The following is a 23,031-nucleotide window of genomic DNA, read 5'->3' as shown; positions in this document are numbered from 1 at the left end:
TGATAATGATAATAAGTGACTAATCACAAAGCAAAGATTCCAGCACAAAATGTTTCCCATCACTCATCAGGTGATCCTACACATGGTAAAGTGATTGCAAATGTGTATTACAAAGGTTTGATTTATTATTGGCAAAAATAAATAAATAAGTGCCTCACCACAATGATCATAAATTTAGACCATGTCAGTATAACAATAAGTTGCATAGAATAGTTTTTAATTTACAAAGAATCAAACAATAGATGTAAATACACAAATATATCCAACTAATTTACAGACTTTTATCAAGCAGAAAAAATTATACAGGCTCTAATTTGGATCTAAGTTTTCAAACCAAATTTTAAACCATCAATTCAAGTCATCAGTGATGAAAATGCTCTGAGGCATCACTATACTGTACATTCATTCGGTCAAAAACTAGACTTGAAACATATATATATAGAGAGATAAGACCAGAGCTGCCAGTTGCTAACTGCAGCTGTGAATCCAAAACAATTTGTCCCAATTAATAAAGATCATGAAAAAGATTGATGTAAAAACCAAATAATTCAGAATGCGCCCGTGTTATTGCCAATTGTTTTATGCAGTTTCACAAGTTGAACGCAACAGGCTGAAAACAGTACAAAAGGTTTCAAGGATTTGCATATTTTAAATCACATTATCGTTCTATGCTGTGTAAACTACTGGCACTCTTACAGACCCGTAATCATGACAGTTTTTCCACTTTTTATCCCCCAACAAAAGGCCAATTGAAAGTATGAGTACAAAAGTAAAAAGATTGTTTAATGCGGAAAACAGACTGTCATATAAAACTACACTAAAACTGACAGTAACATTGTTTTAAAGTGAATTCCTTTAAGTAAGGAAGCATTTGAATTATTTGACATTTTTTTCAGTCTTTACAGGTTGAATGTGTAAAAGACTGTAAAGCTATTTTCTTTTGCCAGCAACATTATCTTCTGATAATATCAAAAATATTTTTGGCTCATAAATAACAAAACAGACATTCTACTGGAGACAACACAATAACATATGTGACCTCAAAATAATTTTTGTTCTAATTAAATATATAGAAAACATTTGTACACTTGTAATCATCTAACCAGCTTGATCGGTCTTTACACTCATATGCTTATTGCTTCCAGTTACCTGAGGGCTCTGAGAGACAAAAAAAAAACAAAAACAAAATAAAAAAACGACATCATTTTTGCTTAAATGTAAAATTCAACAAAGACACACCAACATAATCAATAAAAAAAACATTTCCTAAGCCTATCCTTGGGAAACCTACAAAACAATAAAACATCAACTTAAAATTAAACAGTATTTAAAAAACAATAAACCGTGAAATGTAATGGGTTAGAAAATATTTTTGTCAACTCAAGTGTGGGATGTACTGCCATCTGGTGGAGAAATTGGGTCATGTAGCTTACTGAAACTCATTTTCCAATTGTTGGAATAAATAAGAACGGAAATGTGATAGAGGTAATATTTGGTTTGTTAGCAAGTTCCCCATCAAGGAAAAGTTAATAGTAATTACATATTTTTAACCATTTGATCACCATAAGGATCAACACTGGATCTTTATCACCAGACAAACTTAATTTACCTTTCTCTATCAAATGTTTTTCCTGAATTGCATTCTGCTGCGTGACAAGACATTAGCTTTCACATTGTTAGGATCCTACCTCTGGCTTCACGACTACATATTAAAATTTCTGATGTTCACCCACATGAACAAATTATTTTTGTTGATGTTTTGAATAAAACATCAACAAACACCCAAGTGAGACACATCTTTGAGAAAATAAGCTTTTTATGTGCATATAAGATTACTATTATATCAGCTGATGACATCAGGATCAATATGTTTTGTTTCCTGGCAAATCAAAACATTTCTGCAGGAAATTTTTAATAATAAAAAAATGCTCTTCAGTTACTATCCAATAAAAACAAGTCCAAATCAAAAAGGTGAAAAATATCCAGAATTTCTCAAGGAAAAAAAAACATTTTTTTTGTAATTTGTTCCCAATTTTGTATTTTCTCCCCAGGCTCTCATAACTGGGTCTATTTGTGGTTTTGCTGCATATGTTGGTAGAAATTAGAGGTGAAAAAATATATGCGCTATATCTTCAGCCAATGGAAAAGCCACAAAAGCAATATATATATTTCCAAATCTTTTAAAATCACTCAACAGGGACAAGAAATGAAAAATGAATGGCCAGTCAAGATCCTTTTATGAAAACTTTACATTTTTGCTACCATTTTCTCTAAGAGGGATTCACATTCTCTGCGGGCGGAGCGTCAACTCTTACATCATTAAAACCATAAGTCAGGCAAGGATCCAAACATGTCAGGGTCGTCATCATCTGATTCTTCTCCAAACCCTAAAACATGACAACACAAAGCAGGCAACATATGTAGGCACAATTCATTTAAAATCATAATTGAAAAAAAAAAAACATTTATAACAATAGGTTTTAATGATTTTCATGCCTCACCAATCATTTCCTATGCAACGGTTATCCCATTGCATTATGTCATAACAATACTCAAAATGGACCTTTTCAAATGTCAACTAATTTCTCTGATAAAACAAGGAAACTCAAAAGTTGGACATGTAAATTATACAAAACTCTACAGATGGAGTCGGAATAAAAGGTACATTAAATGCATCAATGTCAAGCTTTACTTTCATTGTGTTGTCTCCTAAAATCGAGGCTTTACATTTTTGCTACAAAATGTGAGATAACTTTATTAACTTCAATTTTGAATTGAGAAAAACATAGATGATGGTTAAAACAGTAAAACTAAAACTAATTTAATTTCACAAAATTACAACGTTTAGTTGGGCTCACTAAAAATGCCAAAAGAGATTTTAAAATGGGACTTTGAAACGAACTATGTATCTCTGCATATATAGTCAATTTCATACTTATGGTGGGTCTGTGTTACACAAACAAGTTGAATGGGAAACAATTTTTAAAGATCTCTTATTGCATCCACTGTAAATAAAACATACCAATAAAAAAAAAATAATAATAATAATAATTTATATATATATATATATATATATATATATATATATATATATATATATATACCAGAACTGGTATTTGTCACTCATTTTTCATAAAGCAGATAGGTTTATTAAGTTGCAATTAATTTGTCTTATACATTTCACAGTCTAAAGTTCTTAGCAATCTTTTCTTAGTGCACATTTTTAGAACAGGTGCAATTTATAATAAAAACTATTGTAATCAGGTTAATTTAACAACAGATGGGCATCATTACTTACATGATAATGCATGGTCTAAAGCTTCAGAGTCATGATCAGTATCATCATCACCATCTTCTCCACTAGTACTACCAAGAAGAGCCTCAATCTGAAGAAAAACAAAAAGCAACATTTAGAAAAGAAAAACCATTCTGCCTAAATATACATTTTTAATAATAGTATGAAAACATGCGTACATGTTGCTGAAGTTAAAACCATATATTTTAAAACAGCTTCTTATAAGTTTCTTATATCGCTGTCCACTTTCGACATGTTTATTAAGAGAAAAATAACTGTAATGATTCAAATGTGGAAATATGAAATGATCAGATACCGCGTCATCTGCAGGCAAGTCAGCTTGATCCTGGTCCTCCTGTTCTTCTTCATTTGCAAGTTCTTCAATGAGGGGCTCTATATCCATGTCATCATCATCGTCGTCATCTTCATCGTCGTCTGTGTCTGAGGAATCATTATTCTGATCTTCATCCTGGAAAACACAGAAATGCAGTAAAGAAACTATTCAAACCACAATTTAAGGCACATTAGATGTCAGATTGATGAGCAGCTGTGATTTAACCGTCTATGCTGATCCCTCAAACCAAAAATTCTGACAAGGACTGTAAAAATAAATATAAAAAATGCATAAGAAAATAAATTAAACAAGAAAAAAATATCAAGAAAGACTACAGAAGAAAATAAAATGTTTCGTTCAAATTTTATGAATCTTACTTGATCATCATCATCTCCTTCTTCTGCCAATTTCTGTCGTCCAACTTCATAAAGACGACATACAGTATCTATGGTCACCGCATCCTGGTTCTACAGAGAAAATGTGCAAAAACTTCATTATACAAAGAGCACAAGTAAAAAATCCTAACGATCTCCTATGGTAAAAGTGAAAAAGCAGAGTATTGTCATTATCATTTTGATTTGCAATCAGTTAAGTTGTCTATGCTACAGATTTGCTTTACTGTTAAAATAAACAGAACAACCTGAACATAAAACTACACCCAAATAAACACCAATGAGATGAGATTTTAAAAATAACTTAAATCAAGTACCTCTATGACAGCCAGGTAGTGGTCTTTGGTATCAGTGCACAGATCAAAGATGTTCCTCTTCACATCCAGTGTGGCTGTTTAAAATTAAATCAAGACCAAACGTTACAATCACAATCTGAAGCAGGAGCTCAGTTACTTTCAGCAACCACTAGCAGACTAAGGTATCACAAACCAAGCTGAATAAATAACAAGGGGCATTTTTTTTTAATTTTATAACATTTAAAGCCTCAACTTTTATTGTTACCAAGACACAGATGAGACAGATATCAAATAATTGTTGCACAATGCTTTTTGAAACTGTAAAAACAGGAGGTGAAAACAATTTGAGACATTACAGAATAAAGGTAAAGTCAACCAACCAATAGGCTTGTAGTCCGTGGCATCAAATGTTCTGAAAGATGAACCGAAGGGACTCGTCACCTGCTGATCCATGACGTCATGCTCATCATCAGCTTGCAGCATCGCTGTTCAAGAGAAGGGAGGTCAGTCATAACATGAAGCGTTATGTACAGCCAAATTAAGAGTCAGACCCATACCTCCATACATTATGGTGCCATTGCTGTTAAAGACCACCCGGCACTGATCCAGAGCAGGAACAGTGTGCAGCAGGTGGAACGTCCTCAGGTCCCACTGAAACCTGCAGTCAAGGTCGACAACAACAGCAAACCCAACAACAACTACAAAACATTGATCTCACAGGAAATAAAATGTTCTTAAGGGTCATCTTTTTGCAAAGAGTTTAGAAAGCAATGGGAAAGGAAAATGTGTGCAAAGCTGCAAGGAAAATATTATGGATTAAAGCTCACACCTGCCGATAAGGTAAAAATTATTTTTCCTCAACATCACCAAAGCTTCTTGCTGGACATTAATATGAAAACCCACACAACTTTCCCCTTTTGTCTTCAAAGTGAAAGGAAGCTATCAGCATCCAGTTCTGTGTGAGTGACCTAAATGTCACTCACACATGGCACAAAGACAATAGCGGAGGAAATTTATACTGACTAACAGGGGAAGAATAAGAACACCTGACCTTTGGTCCACTAGTGGCAAAAAGCACCAATCTGCTTTTTATTCACTGTGTTCCAGTTCTCTTTGCTTAGAACTCACTGCTAAGGACTGCACTGACGCTTGAAACCAACCTGTCCTCCTTGGTATAGTTGTACCAAGGAGGACAGCAAACATCATTTCTTTTTCCTTTTTACTTTCACTTTCCAAGGGGCTAAACTCCAACGGTTATTACATTTAGAAAGGATACAATCTCAGTGTTTATGATGACCTCCAGGCCGTTTGGATGGAAAACCCCGCTGAGGTTCATGTTGAACTTGTCGAACTTGTGGATGGCCCGTGACGCTCGCACATCCCACAACACCCCATCGTTTAACACCAGGTCGTCAGTGGGGTTGAAGGTGGCACAGTTCCTCTTGTAATTGTTGGCCAATGCGGGGTCATTCAGGGTCAGGATCTCCTGACCTGTCTGTATGTCGTAGATCTGGAGTAAGGAAGTCAGAAACAACAGTCTAAATATAAATCAATCAATCATTAAATCAATCAGTCTTAATTCAAGACACAAGAAGGGTCCATTGTAAAAGAAAGAAAGAAAAGAGATAAAACAAACCAAAAGATAAGGTGATGGGTTAAAAAAAACGCACAATATGTTATTGTTCACAGAGCCACAAATAAATGATAACGGCATGACATCATCAAAGCTTTCAATTTAAGTCAGTAACTAAAGATAAAAATTAGCATGTTAGTCTTTGTTGTTGCTCTCTAGATTTGTTGCTTTGTGAGTTTTGGACCAGAAGCAAACTAACTTGCCTGTATATGACAAAGTATTTGATGATTTAATATTTTCACGTCTGAATCATTACAGTAATTTTTCTATTAATTAAATCATTGCCTAATAGGTCTTAGTATGACCTTTACCATGACAAATTAAGAAAAGCAGCTCCAGATGACTGTTTTTATAATTATTAAGTTACTATTTTCATTTTAATGTTTATCTGAAATAAATTGCTTTTCATTAGAAATCCCCAATGGATCAGAATATAATACTTTATATTGCTTTCATTAGAAATCCCCAATGGATCAGAATATAATACTTTATATTGCTTTCATTAGATTACGAAAACGCCTGATGTACTAAAATGAATATAGTTTCATGTAGTTTAACCTCAAGCTTAAACTACCTTACAAATTATGACATTTGAAGGAGTCATCCAAAACTCTGAAGGTATAAATATTTACTATATACATTATATCTGACATCAAAAAAATAAAATATTCTTAATGATATAGTGAGCACCAACAGAAAGTCAATGTGATACGTACATGTGCAACCTGGTCCTTAGTGCCAATCACTCTGTCCTGACAGAGTTTGCTGAATTCAACGTAGTGATCTTCTCCAAAGGAGTTCCTGGGGATAGATGACATATGTGATATTTAACAATACATGATATAATGCTTTATTACCATTGATTAAAATGAAAACCGCCATGTGCAATATTTTTTACTTCATGGTAAAGATGCTGTCCATACTCCAGAGAGCTGACAGAGGGACGCTCCACGAAGCAGAGGTAAGAACAAAGTTACCGTCCTGTGAAATGAGGAGAAAAGGATCAATTTCAACCCAAAAATGTTTAGAAATTAATAGAAGAAATCTAAAAGCTAGTCTGCATAAGTTAAACAACTCAAGTTGCTTATTATTAATCAAGCAAATGGTTTGAAATCAAACCATTTTCTTAAACCTAAGCTGCTTTTTCTCTAAATGCCAAACTGTTCTCAGTGTGTTTTGGACCCAACTAATCAAACTTGAGATTTAAAATTAGTTTTCCCACCCGGGAAGGCTCGATGTGAGAGATGGCCGATCCGTGGCAGGTGTAGTCGGCCGCCTCCTCTCCGGAGAAGATGTTGTAAAGCTTGAGGTGACCGGAGCACGTTCCCAGCATCAGGAAGCGCTCGCGTGCCGAAAAGGCACAACAGGTGAAACTGCTATCGCCTCCACTGTTTTCACGGAAAACTGACAAGGGGCGAAACCTGAGGAGGAAAAACAGACGAAACAGAGTCAGAGAAAAAAAATCAAGCTTACGTTCGAGCTTTTAAAAAGACAGCTGTTATTTCTTACCTGCTGAATATTAGCTGTCTATCCAGACTTCCTCTGTCCACACCCCGGTACTTCGGATACAGCATCCTGCTCCCCAGACGGGCGGTGAAGTTGGGTGAAGCCTGTCGCCTCTGTTTGGACTCTGGGCAGCGGTGAGGGTTAAAAAGGGAAAAAGGTGGACAGGTGGTGACAGGATTCGAACAGCGGGCGTGTTGTTCTCTCAGGTACTCTGTAATGATGCTGTCAAGGGTCGGCGGAGAAGGCATGTGACGCTCCAGCTGCTTTTTCATAGCTGGGGTCTGTTTCAAAGAAAGAAACGTTTATGAAATCAGTGTTCTAGATTGCTGATTTATAGAGAAATCAGTCATCTAGATCAAAACAATAATGAAACAAAAATTGATGTCAAGAAACTGATATGCTTCAAGTTAACAGCACAACTGCAAAGAAGATTGGGGCCCTAATTTGATACAACAACAAAATTGCAAATAGTCTGGACGACTGGTGTAAAAAATTGCTCTGCTGATGATACAAGCATGAAACTTATCACAAATGTTCACCATCACATGCCTATCAATTCTGAAGGTGGAGTCATTTGAAAATGTAATTGCCTTAGCGCCAGTTTTGCAAAGTAACCGGCCACTGAAAATAACTTTAGTAATTTTAGAAAAATGAAATTTGGTACAAGATATAAAGCCTTTTGTTGAGAAGTGAGATTTCTATTCACAATTCATTCATTTCAATAAGCAAAGGTTCAAGCATAAGAGAGAAAATAAAAATAAAGAATTTTTTTCTTGACAGGTCTGAAACATGACTGTCATCTCTATCATAGAAGAGCAAAAATAACTCAATTATCAGATGTCTACCATATTGTTCAAAAATTATCACAATTAATTAAATGGAAAATATGGCATTACAGTCATGCAATTATTACTAGCACATTGCAGAAGTTTTATGAATTGAAACAAAAGGTTCGACTGACCTGTATGAAAGCACCATGGTCAGACTTCTGTCTAAGTGCACGCAGTTTTTTCCCCGAGCTGCAGTTGCCCCCTGGTCGTTCCCGAGAGAACAAAATTCGCCCAACAAGATGTGAGCTTTGCCCAGGATGAGGAGGCGTGTTGGGAGCCGCTGAGGTAGACACCATTGAACCGGACGAGTGAGGAATGGCAGAAGAACGGGAAGCGGAGGGGGTAGAGGGCGCTGAATTACCTGAGGATAAGGGAGAGGGCCCAATATTGGCAGCAACACGAGCTGTAACACCACCAGCAAACCGACAAGTCCTAGATTTGGAAGCGGAGGATGTAGGAGTGACACCTGAGGAGGTGGAGTTTGGAAAGAGAGATCCTGCAGGTAGGTTTGCCTCTTTGACGAGGGTATTTGCTGTGTCATGTAGTCCTTTAGCAACAAGGTGGTTCCTAATCAAAATGAGCAATTCCTTCTCAGAAAACGTGATGCGAGTCTGAGCGACAACGTTGGCTTTCTGCAGGCGAGACAGCGAGACCTCCGCGCCCATGATGAGGGGCTTGCCCGACACTCGCTCCGTCAGTTTGGCGGCGTAGCGACAGAAGCAGACATGTTCGCTCCGTTTGTCCTGCAACACCGGCTCCTTCATGAGCTGGGAAGGAGAAAACAAAAACATGAATGATTTTGTCTGAAAACTCTTAATATTTTCCATCGTAACAAGATTTTTTTTTTCTGATAACCTTTGAAAAAAAAAGTTGTAGTTTGAGTGAGAAATCCCACATTATTAAAAAAAATAAAACAAGTTTAAAAAAGTTAAAATTTTCTCTGAAATTTTCACAAAACAAGATGAGGAAAGTTTTAAGCAATATATTTTTGGTCATGTGATAAAAATCTGTAGAATTTTGCAACATGGAATACACTTGTAGAGATAGCAAACAAAAAAACAATAATTGTGTAGTCCTACTGAGAATAGTTTTAAGTTTTTTTGTGTTAAATATGAAATATTTTAAGTTTGTGAGAGAAAAACTGAATTTTTTTGATAGGAGTTTTGATTGAAGGTGTTATTGTCACCTGCTGAATGTGACCGCTGGCGAACAGCGGCAACTTGCTGATGATCTGTCTGATGGCGGTGCTACGAGAGAGTCCAACCAGAGCCTTACAGGCCAGCGCTCGGATCAGGTCTGCATCTGTGATGGGAACCTTCACCGACAGCAGAGACAGTAGCACCTGCAGCCAGGAGAGGGGCAAAGTATGATCTCTGGAATGATGAGGAATTCTGTTTGATAAAATATGCAGCATATAGTTTCATCAAAACAAGCAAAGGCATTTTGAATACCATGTTTGAGACAGCCTACCTTTATGCCGTTATTATTCTGCACCACTTGCCACATGTGGGCCAGCACCCTGTTGTGGGTGGGAGGAGGCTGCTGGGGTTGCCTGAGGGGGGCGACAGCAAAAGCACTGAGGCTCTGGTCCGGAGCGCACACACAGTTTATTATGACCTGAGGTAAACATGAAGAACATGATCAGACTGGGAGAAAACAAACAACTAAAACAGCTGCAGGAGATGATGCTTTCTGACGTGATTCTGAAACCTGGGCAAGACAATGTGAACTTATATATGTTTTATATCTGTAAAAATAATACATAATAAATAAAAGATAAGAGAAAAAATCAGAGCTATCATTTTCATCCAAACTAAAGCTGTCTCTGAAGGTTGCATGACAAGTTCTCAAAAATAAAAGGATTCAGCATGCTCTTACCTTTATGTTAATTAATTTTAGTTTAAACAGTGAACAAATAGAAAAATCCAGTGAGCCAAGCTTACTTGCAAAGCAGACTTCTGAATCTCAGCATCATTGGGAAACACTTCACCTTCAGCAACACCCAGAATGATGCTCATACCTACACAAAAAACACAATACACAGAGGCACACAAAATCCTGAGATGAAAATCCATGAACTTCTCTTGTCTAAAATTGGTGTTAAAGCAGAGACGTTTTACAGACCTACAGTTGGAACAGGGGACCTGTTTTCATCGATAACTTCCACGGTATCAGCCAGCACTAACTGGACTTTAGGAACAACTGTCAGGATAGCCAGGATGTCCAAAGCAAAGCGAACTATGTCGCTCCTGGAGAGAAAAACACCACCAGATGAAAGAAAGGAAAGAAAAGAAGAAGGCAGTTAGTTCCTTCGCTGCTGCCATTTATCTTTCTGCTACATCTCTTTTTCTTAAAACTCGTCTCAGCTCATATTATTCCTACCGGCGAGTCAGATTACCTGCCATAGTAGGTCTTCCAGTCACAGGCTGCAGATATGAGCTGCAGCATTAAAGGAATACAGGACAACTTGCAGAAGACTTGAACTGGCTCCCAGGGGCCTTCAGGAGGTCCACACTCGATGAGAAACTCCATCATCTCAATTATTTGCTCTCTAGTGTTTGCATATGCCTGGAAACAGTGAATTATGAAGCTAAACATAAATTCACAATGCGCTGAGATGTACTGAAGATTTGAAAAAGTTCAAGGCACCGCATAGAAAATGGAATTTAAAAAAATAAGTTATGACAGAAACAGAAAAATAGGTATATTCATGTTGCAATATCCTAATTCAAACAATGCACAAACATCTGCCTGAGGGATCTCACCCATATGTTGTAAACAACAGATGTGATGTTAATATAATGTAATCTGCCATTATATTAAAGAGGAGAGAACTCATTAATATCCAAACGGACAGAAAATGACTGTCTTTCATTTTGATTTTGGATTTAAAGACAAACTGCTAGTTCACACTGAAGAAACTGTTTGTACCTTGTAAGGTGGCTGCTGAGGGATGATGGTGCCGCTTTCTGAAGTATGCAAAGACTGCTTCATTTGTTCTGTCTTCACTGCAAGGTGAGCCTCGAAGTACCTTCACAACCAGATTGATGATACAATATTCAATGTATGGTACAATAAACTGATGCAGGCTGAATGAATAGACACAGCATAAAAAAAAGGTTTTACTCTGAAACACAACATATTCAATTTCACTTATTCTAAATAAGTTTATTGTTTTTTTATCTGAATGTGCATTTAATATCACCATACCTGCGCAGCGCCATGCAGGTGTGCTTAGCCGTCTGTCTGTTGGAGAACACCTGGTCTTCATTCATCAGTGGTGCATCGTTGTCTGTGTTAAGGATCTCCAAAGTGCTGATCTACAAGGAGAAAGAAAGTTACTAAAGGAAAAGGAGGTTTCAGTTTCAGAGTATCGGGAAGAATTTCACATTTCTTTTCTGGAAAAAAAAAAAAAAAACATGATTCCGAAATTCCAACGGAACTTTAGTCAAAGATAATGTATTAATTTAGAAACAACTGCACCATCAGAGAAAAGTACTAACCAGATTGACCAGCCTGCGTAGACCATCCAGCTGGTCAAAGAGCTGCAACACCACCCTGAATGAAAAAGAAATGGAGAAAAACATGGTGGCGTGGCAGATGCCAGAAGCGTGGGAGGACTCCAACAACCACAGAGCGTAGGACACCAGGTCTGTCAGCACATCCCCTGGGAACATGCACACCTAGAGGGAACACGAAGAACAAGGCGGTAAGATGGGGACGATCAACCAAGACGAAAACATTATTCCAACATCTTAAAAAAAATAATCGCGTTAAATCTTTTTTTTTTTAACTGCCTAGAATTTTGCTGAAAACTAATATTTAAAGATCTCTTTCTGACTTGCATGTCAACATATGTGGTGCTCATGTTCACTGTACCCTCTCCATTGCATCCTGATTGTACGCCAGGTAGTAGAGGCAGAGGGAAACGGCTGTCGCTGCCATGGATGGCCTCGGGATCTCCAGGAGTTTCTGCACTCCTCCATGAGCAATGAACTCAGACGCAAACTTCTTATGAAGGAGAAGTGAGGCGAGATACTGAAGAGACAGGAAAACAACCAATGTTTATTTATGGAATCACTACCTTACACATTTACAGGTCTCCAAAGTGTTTTCCGTTGTGTAATTTTTGTTCTTTATTTCCAGATATTACTCATCTCTCTCTCTTTTTTAAAGCAGTGATAAAAATGTTTTACAAAGAATTCAAGTTGTTCAGACAAACTGAATCAACTACTTATGCTTTATGTATTCATGTTATATAACCATGGCTTGTCATGAAAAATAATCTGTTTTACAAATTTTACCAGTAATTTACTATAAAACAGGAGATTAGTTTGATGGTCACTACATTTTTAAAAATATCAGTAAAAATATTTACAGAGATTTATTCTAAAATGTCTGTAGATTGTTGGTCTATTCCAGAAAATGTAAAAAGCAACAAACAAAACTCATTGAAAAAGAAATCAATATTTTTTCCATCTGTGGTTGACTAGGATGATGAGTCAGGTTTTCAAGCTTTGATGGGCACTAATGTGAATCTCCAGGTGTCCCTCACTACTGAGCAACTCCACACAGCGAGCCCCACCCACAGAAGTAGAAATTATCTTCCACAGACAGACAGACGCCCTCTGGGGAGGGGGCTGAAGAGTAAATGATACCTTACTTTTGAATTCAAGGTCCAAAAATATGTTTTCTTTTATTAAATTACATTAGCAAAACAATTTTTATTTGGGGTGGACTTTGGCATTTTCTTTAAACAACTAAGCAGTACTTTTCTTGGCTTGCTTTTAAAATAAACTTCTAAAACATAAACAAAGATATTAATACAGTAGATTAAAAAGTAACAAATTTAACAAACGCAAAATAACAAACAATACATCAAAGCCTGTAAATTTATAAAGAAAAACTGCATCACGGTGTTTTTGAAAATGATCTCACCAACAGGGCATCAAATGTAAGCTGAACATTTTTGGTCTTCCTGAGGTCGATGTAGTTCATCATCATCGAACGAGTGTCCATTTTCATAAAGATTGCAAGCAGCTGCAGAAATCAAAAAGATAATTTTAATTGCAGACTTGTTTCACAAACTTAACTGTCTAAAAAGACAAATATAACCAATAGATCCCAAATTGTTTTTAAATAATTTTTAAAGGAATGGTACAGCAACTTTATATTTTAATGCATAAAAACTGTAAGCATCACATCACCACTCTTACCTCCTGGTAATCTCCAAGTGGTGTCAGATACTGCAGGATGAGCCTCTGCTCCATGGTTGGGCTCAGCGGCAACAATCGGTACTCTGAGCCAATCAGAATGGAGCTCATCTCAGACCAGGATGAGCTGCCGCTTGTCTGCTCGCTGGTAGCAGCCACCTCGGCCTCGTCCTCAGTCCCGCTGGCGGACGTAGTAAACTTTAGTTTCTGTTTAGTCTTCCTCCCATTCTCAACCTGTTTCGTCCCTCCTCCTCCTTCTTCTCCTCCCTGAGTGTCGTCCTTCTCCTTCGAAGTCGGATGTGGGCTAGCTTGGTACACAAAACGTGGAAGAAGACGAGCAGAGCTGCTGCTACCACCACTGTCTCTCTGGGCCGAAGATTTGTCATTTGAAATCGAGCTGCTGCTCTCTGCAACATTTTTTTCTTCTGTCCCCTCCTCAGAAAATCTTGTCTGGATTTGCTGATGTTTTGTGACACCTGACATATGGGGAGCTTCGTCTTGGGAGTCTTGAGGTAGATTCTGGGCAGTGTGGGTGGGACTGAAGCAACTCGTGTGCTCTGCAGACTGCAACTCGTGTAAACGTTTGATCATCATGGGTACCTGGATATGGAGAGCAGAGTAATTGCAAAAATAAATATGCTTTTTAATGAAGCTGGGTTAAAGTAAACACTGCTAATGAAAAATAAACCAATATTTTTCTACAAATGAGGTGTGACACCCACCAGATGAGCGTTTTCTTCTTTATGGCTCGTGGCCACTTCCTGGTTGCTCATGGCTTTGGCCAGCAGGCCTGTGGCATAGATGCATAATGGCCGCTGAGCTTCACGGGCCCATGTGAACAACTTCCCAACCAGACCTTCCTGTAATCCACACAGAACAAAACTGACAGCTGACTGCTTTGCTTAAATTAATCAAAAGTTAAAGATGTGTTTCTTTCTTTTTGACTGCTAGAAATAATTATAACTCTTTGCTCAACACATGAAGACCCTGTGCACCCTTATTAAAATCAGCTCTTTAAGCTGAGAAGTTCACATAATTTCTTCAGGACAAAGGATATAAGAATTGCATTTTGTAATTTAACACATTTCATTTTCTTGCAATAAAATGAATCAAATAAAAATAAAATGGCCATTCTTTTCTCCAATGAGATGCAGTGTGGCATTGTCTAATGTGTGTTTACCTCAACCTTTAAATGAACTGGACACCTTCATTTTGGAGCAATTAGAGTTAAAATAAAAATTCTAAAAATTGGCACTCTACTCCCAAGTCCTAAAATGTTACGTTATAAAAATGTAATAAAGACACACATTCTTGTTTTTCCCCAGTTTCACTACAAAAAAAATATATTTTCAACAGCTTGAGACCTATCCATACATATAAAGTTTTTCATATTTCATATGTTTTTATGTCTGTTCTGTTCAAAAATTTAATCGCTTTTTTATAGGGAAAAAATTATTAGTTTCAACTAACATTTTGGCCAAATTTTTTTTTCTATTAACCTAAAAGTAGTTGTTTGTGATACGTAAAAACTCATTATTATTATTATTATTTTTTTAAATTACGTCTTTATTACACTTTTCAAATACCTTTTTTTTTTTACTTGCGCAATGACCTACTCGCGATGACGCGAGTAGGTCATGGCGGACATAATATGGCAAGCCCTTTTAGCATAAAATCGGATACGTCAAAAAAAAAGTTTTGTTATCGGAAATATAAGTGCGGTTTTATCACACCACACTTGAACTTCAGATATCTAAAATTGGTTTATGACTAAACATATTAGTTTATTCAGATATCTGTAATAAAATTTTGACTATAAAAAAGAACCTCTCTGTGACGCCTTCTAGTACATTCTGACTAATATAAATATCAACTTTACCATTAGGTTGTATGGAGGATCCATTTAAAGAAGGCTGCAATAAATTACTAACATCTGATACAGACTCATTCAATACATATGAAAATTATTGAAAGGTCAATTTATTTTAAGAACTGTATCACTAGGTGAAACACATTATTTTTGATTAAATGCACAGATGGATGTTTGAAAACCTTTATCTTAATTATGATGATTTTCCACTTACAGTTAATGAAAACATGGCATTGGAAATTAGAACACATCAGACCAATAAAAAATGTTTAAAAACAGAAACGTGGTCTTAATGAAAAGTTTGTTTAGTGTCTGCTTAAAGACTGTTATTTTCAAAACATAGGAGAGTTCTTTCTATGCTGTGGCATTTTCTGTTGTACAGAACAGTCAGTAATTTGCAGACACCCAAAATTCTGCAGGCATTTGTTTGGACAGCTTAGTGGAAGAGCAAGAGGCATACAATTTCTTAATTCAGAAATCTAATTTTGATTAATCAAAATTAAGTTCAAAATATCTTAAATTGTCATCATAAATATGGGATTCTTGAAATGACGAATTTGGTTACACCATTTGTGATATGTTGAAAAACATTTTGGTCCATCAAAATCTAATTGAAAATATTGTGAATTGCTCATTTTACTATTTACAATGTAATTAAATTACCATTCCCGATAGTTAAAACTTCACCAATTGTAGACAAAACCCAATTTTGGACATCTAGATTTCCCAACTCTGGTCCTCAAGGCACACGGACCTACATATTTTAGAGGTTTCCCAGCTTTAATAAGCCTAATTCAGCTGACTGCAGTTCAACAAACCCCTGTTAATCAGTCATCAATTGAAATCAGCTGGGCTGAAGGAAGGAAATACCTAAAACATGCAGGGCAGTGTGCCTTGAGGACCAGGGTTGAGAAACACTTATCTAGAATGTAATTAACGATAGTAAGGCGAAACTGATTTTATGCTAAACGGCTTACCATACTTGCGCCAACGAACAAACCAAAGCAAGTCGTCAAGGCTCATGTTACCATGCGGACGTACCGTGAGTTGTGTGTGGCTAGTCTAGTAAGAGTTTTTGCATTTGAGTAAAGAAAAGTTAGACAATGCCACACTGCGTCGCTTTAGGTTGTCATTATAACACAAAAAAGAACCGAAATACTCAAGTGAGTCTTCATCGTTTCCCAAATGAAAAAAAAGTTAGAGCGCAATGGGCAAGAGCCGTTGGAAGAATACATCTTCCTAAGAACCCATATTTGTGCTCTCAACACTTTTCTACAGAGGACTATGAGTCATTTGTACGTGCACAATTAATGAAGGAGCTAACGGGCGGTCGTTACCCACGCAAACTAAAACTGAATGCCGTGCCAACGATTTTTTCCTTCAAAGCGCCTCAACACCACCCGGCAGCGGTAGGAAAACCCGGGGCAAAAGGTCTGAGACTTGCAAAGCTAGGAGCTCTAGATGTTGGCGAAACTACCGCCACTGGTACAGTACGTCAGCTCACGAACCGGACAACGGTAAGTGACATTTATTTCTTTATTTAATATTTTACGCTATCTCGCTCTCTCCTCTAAATCAGTTTGGTCCGCCTCATTTTCATTTCCTCTTGTCATTTATCAAATAAATAAATAAAAAATACTGTTCCGTGTGTACAGAGCTAGCGTCATAGCACCTGGTGTACCTCATCTACCCAAGATGCATTCCAGCGTAAACATGTCCTCTGTGTGATGAATGTTGACTGTGTTTAATTTAAATATATAAAAACGGCTTACGTACAATATTTTTGCCTTATTGCTTTTACATCTTAAATAAATGTTTTAAAGTAATGTCTAATGTTAGAAATAAACTTGACTCCCTTTTACAACCTGAAGTAAGATATCTCATCAATAAGTGTAGAGCCTGAAAAATATTACAAGAGCTCAGGCTTCCAGTTTAAGACACCAAAAACCTGTGGAAAAAACACGAATGTCCACCCATTAGAGCAGGATTAAAATCCAGAAATAATGTGAATTTCAACGGCAAGCGGCTTATAGGAAAGCACTAGTATGTGGGAATTTTATACCAAACAGGTCTTAAATGCAATTTCAGACTTAAGAATATTTACACAAGTTTAATAAGTAGAAGGGATGTTAATAATGTCCTCTTTTACTCCAACTCCAACTTTCTCTTTCACTCTGTATGATCTAATAGGAATAAATGTAAAAAGTACCTTTTCTTCAAAGACGACAGCCGTGTCCAGACCTGGGACAATGTTCTGAAGGAGGCGACATGCTGCTGTGTTGAGACTAATGTCTCGACTGCTCATGATATACGTGTCCAAAAGCTGCAAGATACCGGAAAATCTTATGGAAAAAACAATTCAAATTTCCTTAACTAACACTTCTCAAATGGAGAATATTTAAATTTTTAGATTGACATGATTGATAATAGTTGGAATTTAAATTATAACGTATTATGTACATGTATCCTAATTTGTTGGACATGCACACTTCATAGACATATTGCATTAGTAAGAAATGTACACACATAATGAATAAGACATACAAACTGTAAAGGTTACCGAATTAGTGAAGTCATCATTTAAAAACAGCATCCTCAGCAGTTGCCCCAGCATACAGTTTGGGTCAGCTCGTCCTGAAAGATTACACACAAGAGGAAGTCGACAACTGATCAAAAGTGTTTTAGACTAAACTCACTTAAACTAATCTAACTATGTTTTTGAGGTTTAATGAAGTTTAAACAAAAACTGAACATGGAGCACACAAAGTTTGAAAATGTGCACACACCTGGATGACGATCATCAAAGGGATCAGGGTCTGATTTGTAATATTCTTCTGTCTCCTGTTCAATCAGCTCAGATATCCTACAATAAAATGTAGGATACAATAAAATGTTGGCGCAAGAAAAAAAAAGTTTACATGCAGTTACTTCTCCAAAAAGAAGTAACTGCAAATGATGACCTCTGCACAAAAAGAAAGGATCTGACCTTGTTAAGATGGACACCAGTTGCTCTGTGGTTCCCTGCCGCGTCTCTTCCCACTCGTCCAACAGTCTGGCGAGATCTGCTTTGGCGTCCACAGCCATGGCGACGGCCACGGCAGCCGATAAAGCGGCTGACCATGCAGAAGACAGCACAGCAGACAGGGCAGGTGATGGATCTTCATCTTGGGAGGACATTGCACCCTGGAGAGAACAGGGGAGAAGATGGAATGACACCATATTGACTCTATATAAAGCGATGAGACGAATAAATCGTGCAATCATAGCTTTTGACTTGTATGTATTGTAATCATCAGGGGGGGGGGGAATGGTTCAGATCAGCTTCAGACAAAGACAGAAATTTGTATTAGATGATAAAAGTCTAATAAGGACAGCTTTTGATAAAATGTAAAAGGAAAAAAATAACATATCTCAAACAGAAAAAGTAGTTTATTCTAGATTAGTGTTTCCCCAACTGCTTTGGTGTGAGTTTTTATCTTTTAGCCTCAGTCGTATGAATCCAAAATAAAGGGTGGAGCATGTTCAAAGCACCTAAAAATAAACCAGAGAAGCTGAAAATGTACTTTTTTTCACTCTTTTCCAATTTTGTTAATATTTGGGAGCAACAGGAATTTACAACTAAAACTTAACAGAGTTTCTTAGAATAATCAAGATAAATGCTGAAGTAAAGCATGAAATACATTCAAATAAAATGCAAATATATAAAGTCAGATATAGTATAAAGGTCTAAATATGCCACAATAAATAAATAATTTGTCAATCCATTTTTGCATGTCTAATTATTTAAATTAAACTGCAATGTAGTACACTAATAAAAAAGCAATACGTTAGCTATTTTATCATATTAAATGCATAACTAAAAGAGGAAACAATTAAAACGAGCTCATTATGTTAAAATCATTATCTCAATTTTGGGTATTGATTTGCAAATTCCATGTTATATGTGCTGCAATGCATCATACTTATCACATAGCATCTAAAATACTTAAATAGAGGTGAATACTTTTAACATGTTTGGATTAAAAATTCAAACAATTATTAAAAGATTAAAGTAAGTGTTGGACTATGTATTTGTATAAATAAATAGAGATTGATGCTTTAGAATAGTACGTGCGTATTATTTGTCTAATTTTGAGTAATTTCAGTCACTTCTGGTCCCAGTGAACACAGTAAACTTCATTCGTGAACCTGAACTACAAATAGAAGCGCTTCTGTTGAATCTTCCCGTTGCTTTTGCTCATGATTTCCCCTTAATACTTACCCTTAGCTGCCGTGAGAATCGTCGCGGCCTCATCTTGACAACAGCCGTCAGAGGTCGTGACAGATGAAAACAGTGAATGTTTTAAACCCGCACCAACAGGTGGGCCTGTCTGCTGCAGGACAGCTGGTTTATTTGTTGCTGCTTCAGTTACTGGGCTTAGCTGGTACCAAACTCATTTAACAGCAATAATTTCAAGCTGCACCCACTGAGTCCTCCGCATAAATATCTCCTGTTCATGTGACGGAGAGATAAGCTCCTAAATGAGTCTCCGAGCTCCCCAACAGCATGTTGACACTGACAGTCAGTTGCCTCATGTAACAGCTTTAGCTAGCAACGCAACATCATGTTTTTGTGCATTACTTACACGAGAATAGGCTTTCTCAGCTCCGTGTCGCTCGTCTAACTCGTTAGCGCTTCCTTTACTGGTTTTCTAAAAAAGCTTGCTTGAAAGTAATAAAAAAGTAATCTCTGTCTGACAAATTTAAGAAGGGAAAAAAGTTTCACGTTTATTTTCAAACTTCTCCCCGGCGAACGTACGCTACGTCACCAAACGACCAGTCGACGTTAGATGACGAAATTAGACGAATTGTTCTCATGGGATTTGTAGTCCTCAATGTATCCGGAGAGGTTTGCAGCTCTTGCGAGCACGGAAGAAAAATTTAATTCAGCATGAGTATACCCAAGAAAATATTCAAAACAGAGCAATTCCAAAGACATTGCTGTGTCCCGTTTTGTTCGGCTTCCTCCAAATGTAATAGTTTTCATTCTTTTCCTACCGATTCCGACTTGAGGAAACAATGGCTGATAAACATACGGCGTGATCCTTACACAGTTACCGCTCACACCAAAGTTTGCAGCGGACATTTCACTTCCGATCAGCTCATAGAGCCAACATCTCTAACTGGTGGTCGGAGGCTGGTTAAAGGTGCTGTACCAACATTGTTTCAATGGAATATCTGTGAAGGTAAAACAGAACCACCCCCTCCTCCACAGGCACAAGAATGGCACAGTTTACAGAAGGACCATAACTACTGCTTTATACCTGGACCCCCTGCAAAGAAAAGGTCATTTTCTTCTGAATTGGACAAGTCAATCTCAGCAACAGAAGACCAGTCCAAATACGTGAAGAACCTGAGGAAGAAAATTTGGGAGCAATTTATTCAGCAAGAGTTTTGTTTACAACGGTTTGCTGGCTCTGATGACGACATCCAGTTTTACACAAGGTAAACCTAATTTTTGTTTCAGCTTTGTATTTTTTGAGCTGAGAAGGATGTCAAAAAGTAAACAATATAAATACAGTTTAGTTTTTGACTTATAAAATCAGTATCGACCAAGAAAAGCTGGGTCATTTGTCTCGTAAATAAAGTCTATGTGTGGAATTTAATCTCAGTATAAATTCAGCTGTTCTGTGAAGGCCTTAGTCATTTGTTAGAGAGCATCAGTGAACTCACAGCAACATGGAGATCAAGGAACACACCAGACAGAATAGATGTTAAGATTTTAAAATGCTAGACAAAGATTTGAGCATGTCAGGACGTTTCAGTCAATCGTTACAAAATAGGTATACACAGCTGAACTGATAAGCCAGACCAAAAAGCTTGAAGCTGCCAGCTAAAGGTGGTTCTACAAAATATTGACTAAAGGGGACTGAACACAAATGCATGACATTCTGTTTATAATTTAAACAGAATGTTTAAATTATAAACATTATGTTTAAATGTTAATTCTGTTTAAATGTTAATTAAACAGAATGTTTAAATTATGACCTTCTGTTATAATTTAACATTATAACAGAAAGTTAAGTTATAACATTCTGTTAAATTTAGAACTTGTTTGAAATTTGTTTCAATTTCAAATAAATTGAAACACTTATTTCATTTCAAAACTATACATGACAATTTTATTTTGTTTTTCAAATAAAATTCCCAGTCAAGATTTTTTTTTTACATTACTACATGTGAAACTGTTCTAGGGTTCACTACTTGTGGATAGAAAAGCCAAAGAACTAAATAAATTACTTTAGTAGTTACATTTGATATTGGTGTGATAACAGGATATGATTCATGTCTCCATTTTTAAATAGATTTCCAAGCTACAAACATTTGATGGCGTTTTGGTTTTTGATTGAGCCTTGGATTCATAAAATGATCAGGATGTCAAGAGCTAAATTAGCTGCCAAGGGAAATGAAGAAATGATGACCTCCGCACCGTCATTAAAGGTAGGCCAAAGGGTTTGCTGGTAGCATCATGGGTTGTACTCTTCTTAACACGTTCTCTCTTATTTCAACCTCACAGAGGCAGCATCTTCAACCTGTTGACGAGTTCTTCCTGTTCCTCATTTTTCTGTCACTTGGTATGAAAGAAAGGGACCTTGCAATTCGATTCAACACTCACCAGTCCATTGTGAGCCTCGTTATTGCAACGTGGACAAATTTTCTTTTCACTGTTCTGGGGTCTCAGTGCATCTGGCTTACACAGCAGCAAGTGCAAGCTTATCTTCCTGAGGAATTCAAGGATTTCCCTGACACTCATGTGATCCTGGACTGTACAGAGCTGAGGTGTCAAATACCTCTTCCCCAGATGGACATCAACCCCACTCACAGATCCCTCTGCACCATGAGAGCCTTGGTTGGCATAGCTCCACACGGTGCTGTAACATTCGTCTCTGATCTATATAGAGGTTCATTCAGTAATAGCGAGCTATTCAAATGCTCTGGCATTGCTGAAAACTTGACCGAAGACATGGCAGTGATGGTAAATAAGGGCTTCCTGATCAGGGATTGTTGTGAGTGTAAAGTGTACCCCCTTTCTTTTCTGTCCAAGCACCCAGGAGACCAGGCCACAGCAAGACTCAAGATGCATGTGGAGCAAGTCATTGGGAGGGTAAAACAGAATAAACTTTTTCATGGCATTGTCTCTCTGTCACAGGCCTACAACATTAACCAGCTGTTTGTAGTTTCATGTTTGCTGTCAAATTATCAGAACACTGCTTTAGTTAAAAAAGGGGTTCATTGAGGATCTGTGGGCTTAAGCCACAAAATGTACACAAAGATTTGATCTACAAAGCAGTGAAAAAAACTACTTGCAGCAGATACATTTCTGTCATTTGAGTCGAAAGCAGACGAGAAAACCGATTCTCATGTGCTGCTAAATTAGTTCTTGGAAGATAGTTGGAACTCATTCTATACGTTGAATATGTTGAGAAATGTTTTATGTTGGATACGGTTTTACAGTTTGGCATTGCATGCTTCACTAAGTTTGACTATTGTTTCAGTTAAACTGGTTTTTATGTTTTGGATCTGAAGCAGATTGTGAAATGATTCTACTAAAATGCATTGGATTTATTTCAATAAAGTTTTGATTGCTGAATTGGATATTTGAGAGAAATTCTATACATGTCT

General features: G+C 37.0%; 2 protein-coding genes across 4 annotated transcripts; one reads left to right on the top strand and one right to left on the bottom strand.

Annotated features, from left to right (window-relative positions):
- Nucleotides 1-200: 200 nt before the first annotated feature.
- On the bottom strand, nucleotides 201-20,177 carry LOC103464804 (DDB1- and CUL4-associated factor 1-like). Of its 2 annotated transcripts, none has more exons than XM_081606952.1 (30): nucleotides 19,995-20,177; nucleotides 18,356-18,552; nucleotides 18,156-18,232; nucleotides 17,930-18,003; nucleotides 17,579-17,692; nucleotides 14,222-14,359; nucleotides 13,503-14,099; nucleotides 13,225-13,326; nucleotides 12,166-12,324; nucleotides 11,790-11,969; nucleotides 11,497-11,606; nucleotides 11,218-11,317; nucleotides 10,685-10,854; nucleotides 10,411-10,535; nucleotides 10,230-10,306; nucleotides 9,757-9,903; nucleotides 9,473-9,628; nucleotides 8,418-9,053; nucleotides 7,460-7,737; nucleotides 7,173-7,371; nucleotides 6,849-6,931; nucleotides 6,667-6,751; nucleotides 5,594-5,827; nucleotides 4,875-4,968; nucleotides 4,698-4,802; nucleotides 4,339-4,412; nucleotides 4,007-4,096; nucleotides 3,612-3,764; nucleotides 3,299-3,386; nucleotides 201-2,387 (listed from the first exon to the last, which is right to left on the bottom strand). In XM_081606952.1, exons 2-30 carry the CDS (start codon nucleotides 18,544-18,546, stop codon nucleotides 2,320-2,322), a joined length of 4,704 nt encoding a protein of 1,567 aa, XP_081463078.1. In that variant the 5' UTR covers nucleotides 18,547-18,552; nucleotides 19,995-20,177; the 3' UTR covers nucleotides 201-2,319. The 2 variants fall into 2 exon arrangements, with proteins under 2 accessions (XP_081463078.1, XP_017160519.1); XM_017305030.2 differs by lacking the exon at nucleotides 19,995-20,177 and adding an exon at nucleotides 19,631-19,875.
- LOC103464805 (uncharacterized) lies at nucleotides 16,290-23,004 on the top strand. 2 transcript variants are annotated; one of them, XM_008409171.3, is made up of 5 exons: nucleotides 16,290-16,532; nucleotides 16,648-16,886; nucleotides 20,624-20,853; nucleotides 21,714-21,849; nucleotides 21,926-23,004. In XM_008409171.3, exons 2-5 carry the CDS (start codon nucleotides 16,680-16,682, stop codon nucleotides 22,643-22,645), a joined length of 1,293 nt encoding a protein of 430 aa, XP_008407393.2. In that variant the 5' UTR covers nucleotides 16,290-16,532; nucleotides 16,648-16,679; the 3' UTR covers nucleotides 22,646-23,004. The 2 variants fall into 2 exon arrangements, with proteins under 2 accessions (XP_008407393.2, XP_008407392.2); XM_008409170.3 differs by having other exon boundaries at nucleotides 16,290-16,886.
- The last annotated feature ends 27 nt before the right edge of the window (nucleotides 23,005-23,031 follow it).

Source organism: Poecilia reticulata, chromosome 5 (assembly GCF_904066995.2).
Source record: "Poecilia reticulata chromosome 5, P_reticulata-male-v2, whole genome shotgun sequence".
Taxonomy (NCBI): domain Eukaryota; kingdom Metazoa; phylum Chordata; class Actinopteri; order Cyprinodontiformes; family Poeciliidae; genus Poecilia; species Poecilia reticulata.
The sequence above is the reverse complement of the archived record's forward strand: the minus strand, read 5'-3'. Positions and strand labels throughout refer to the sequence as shown.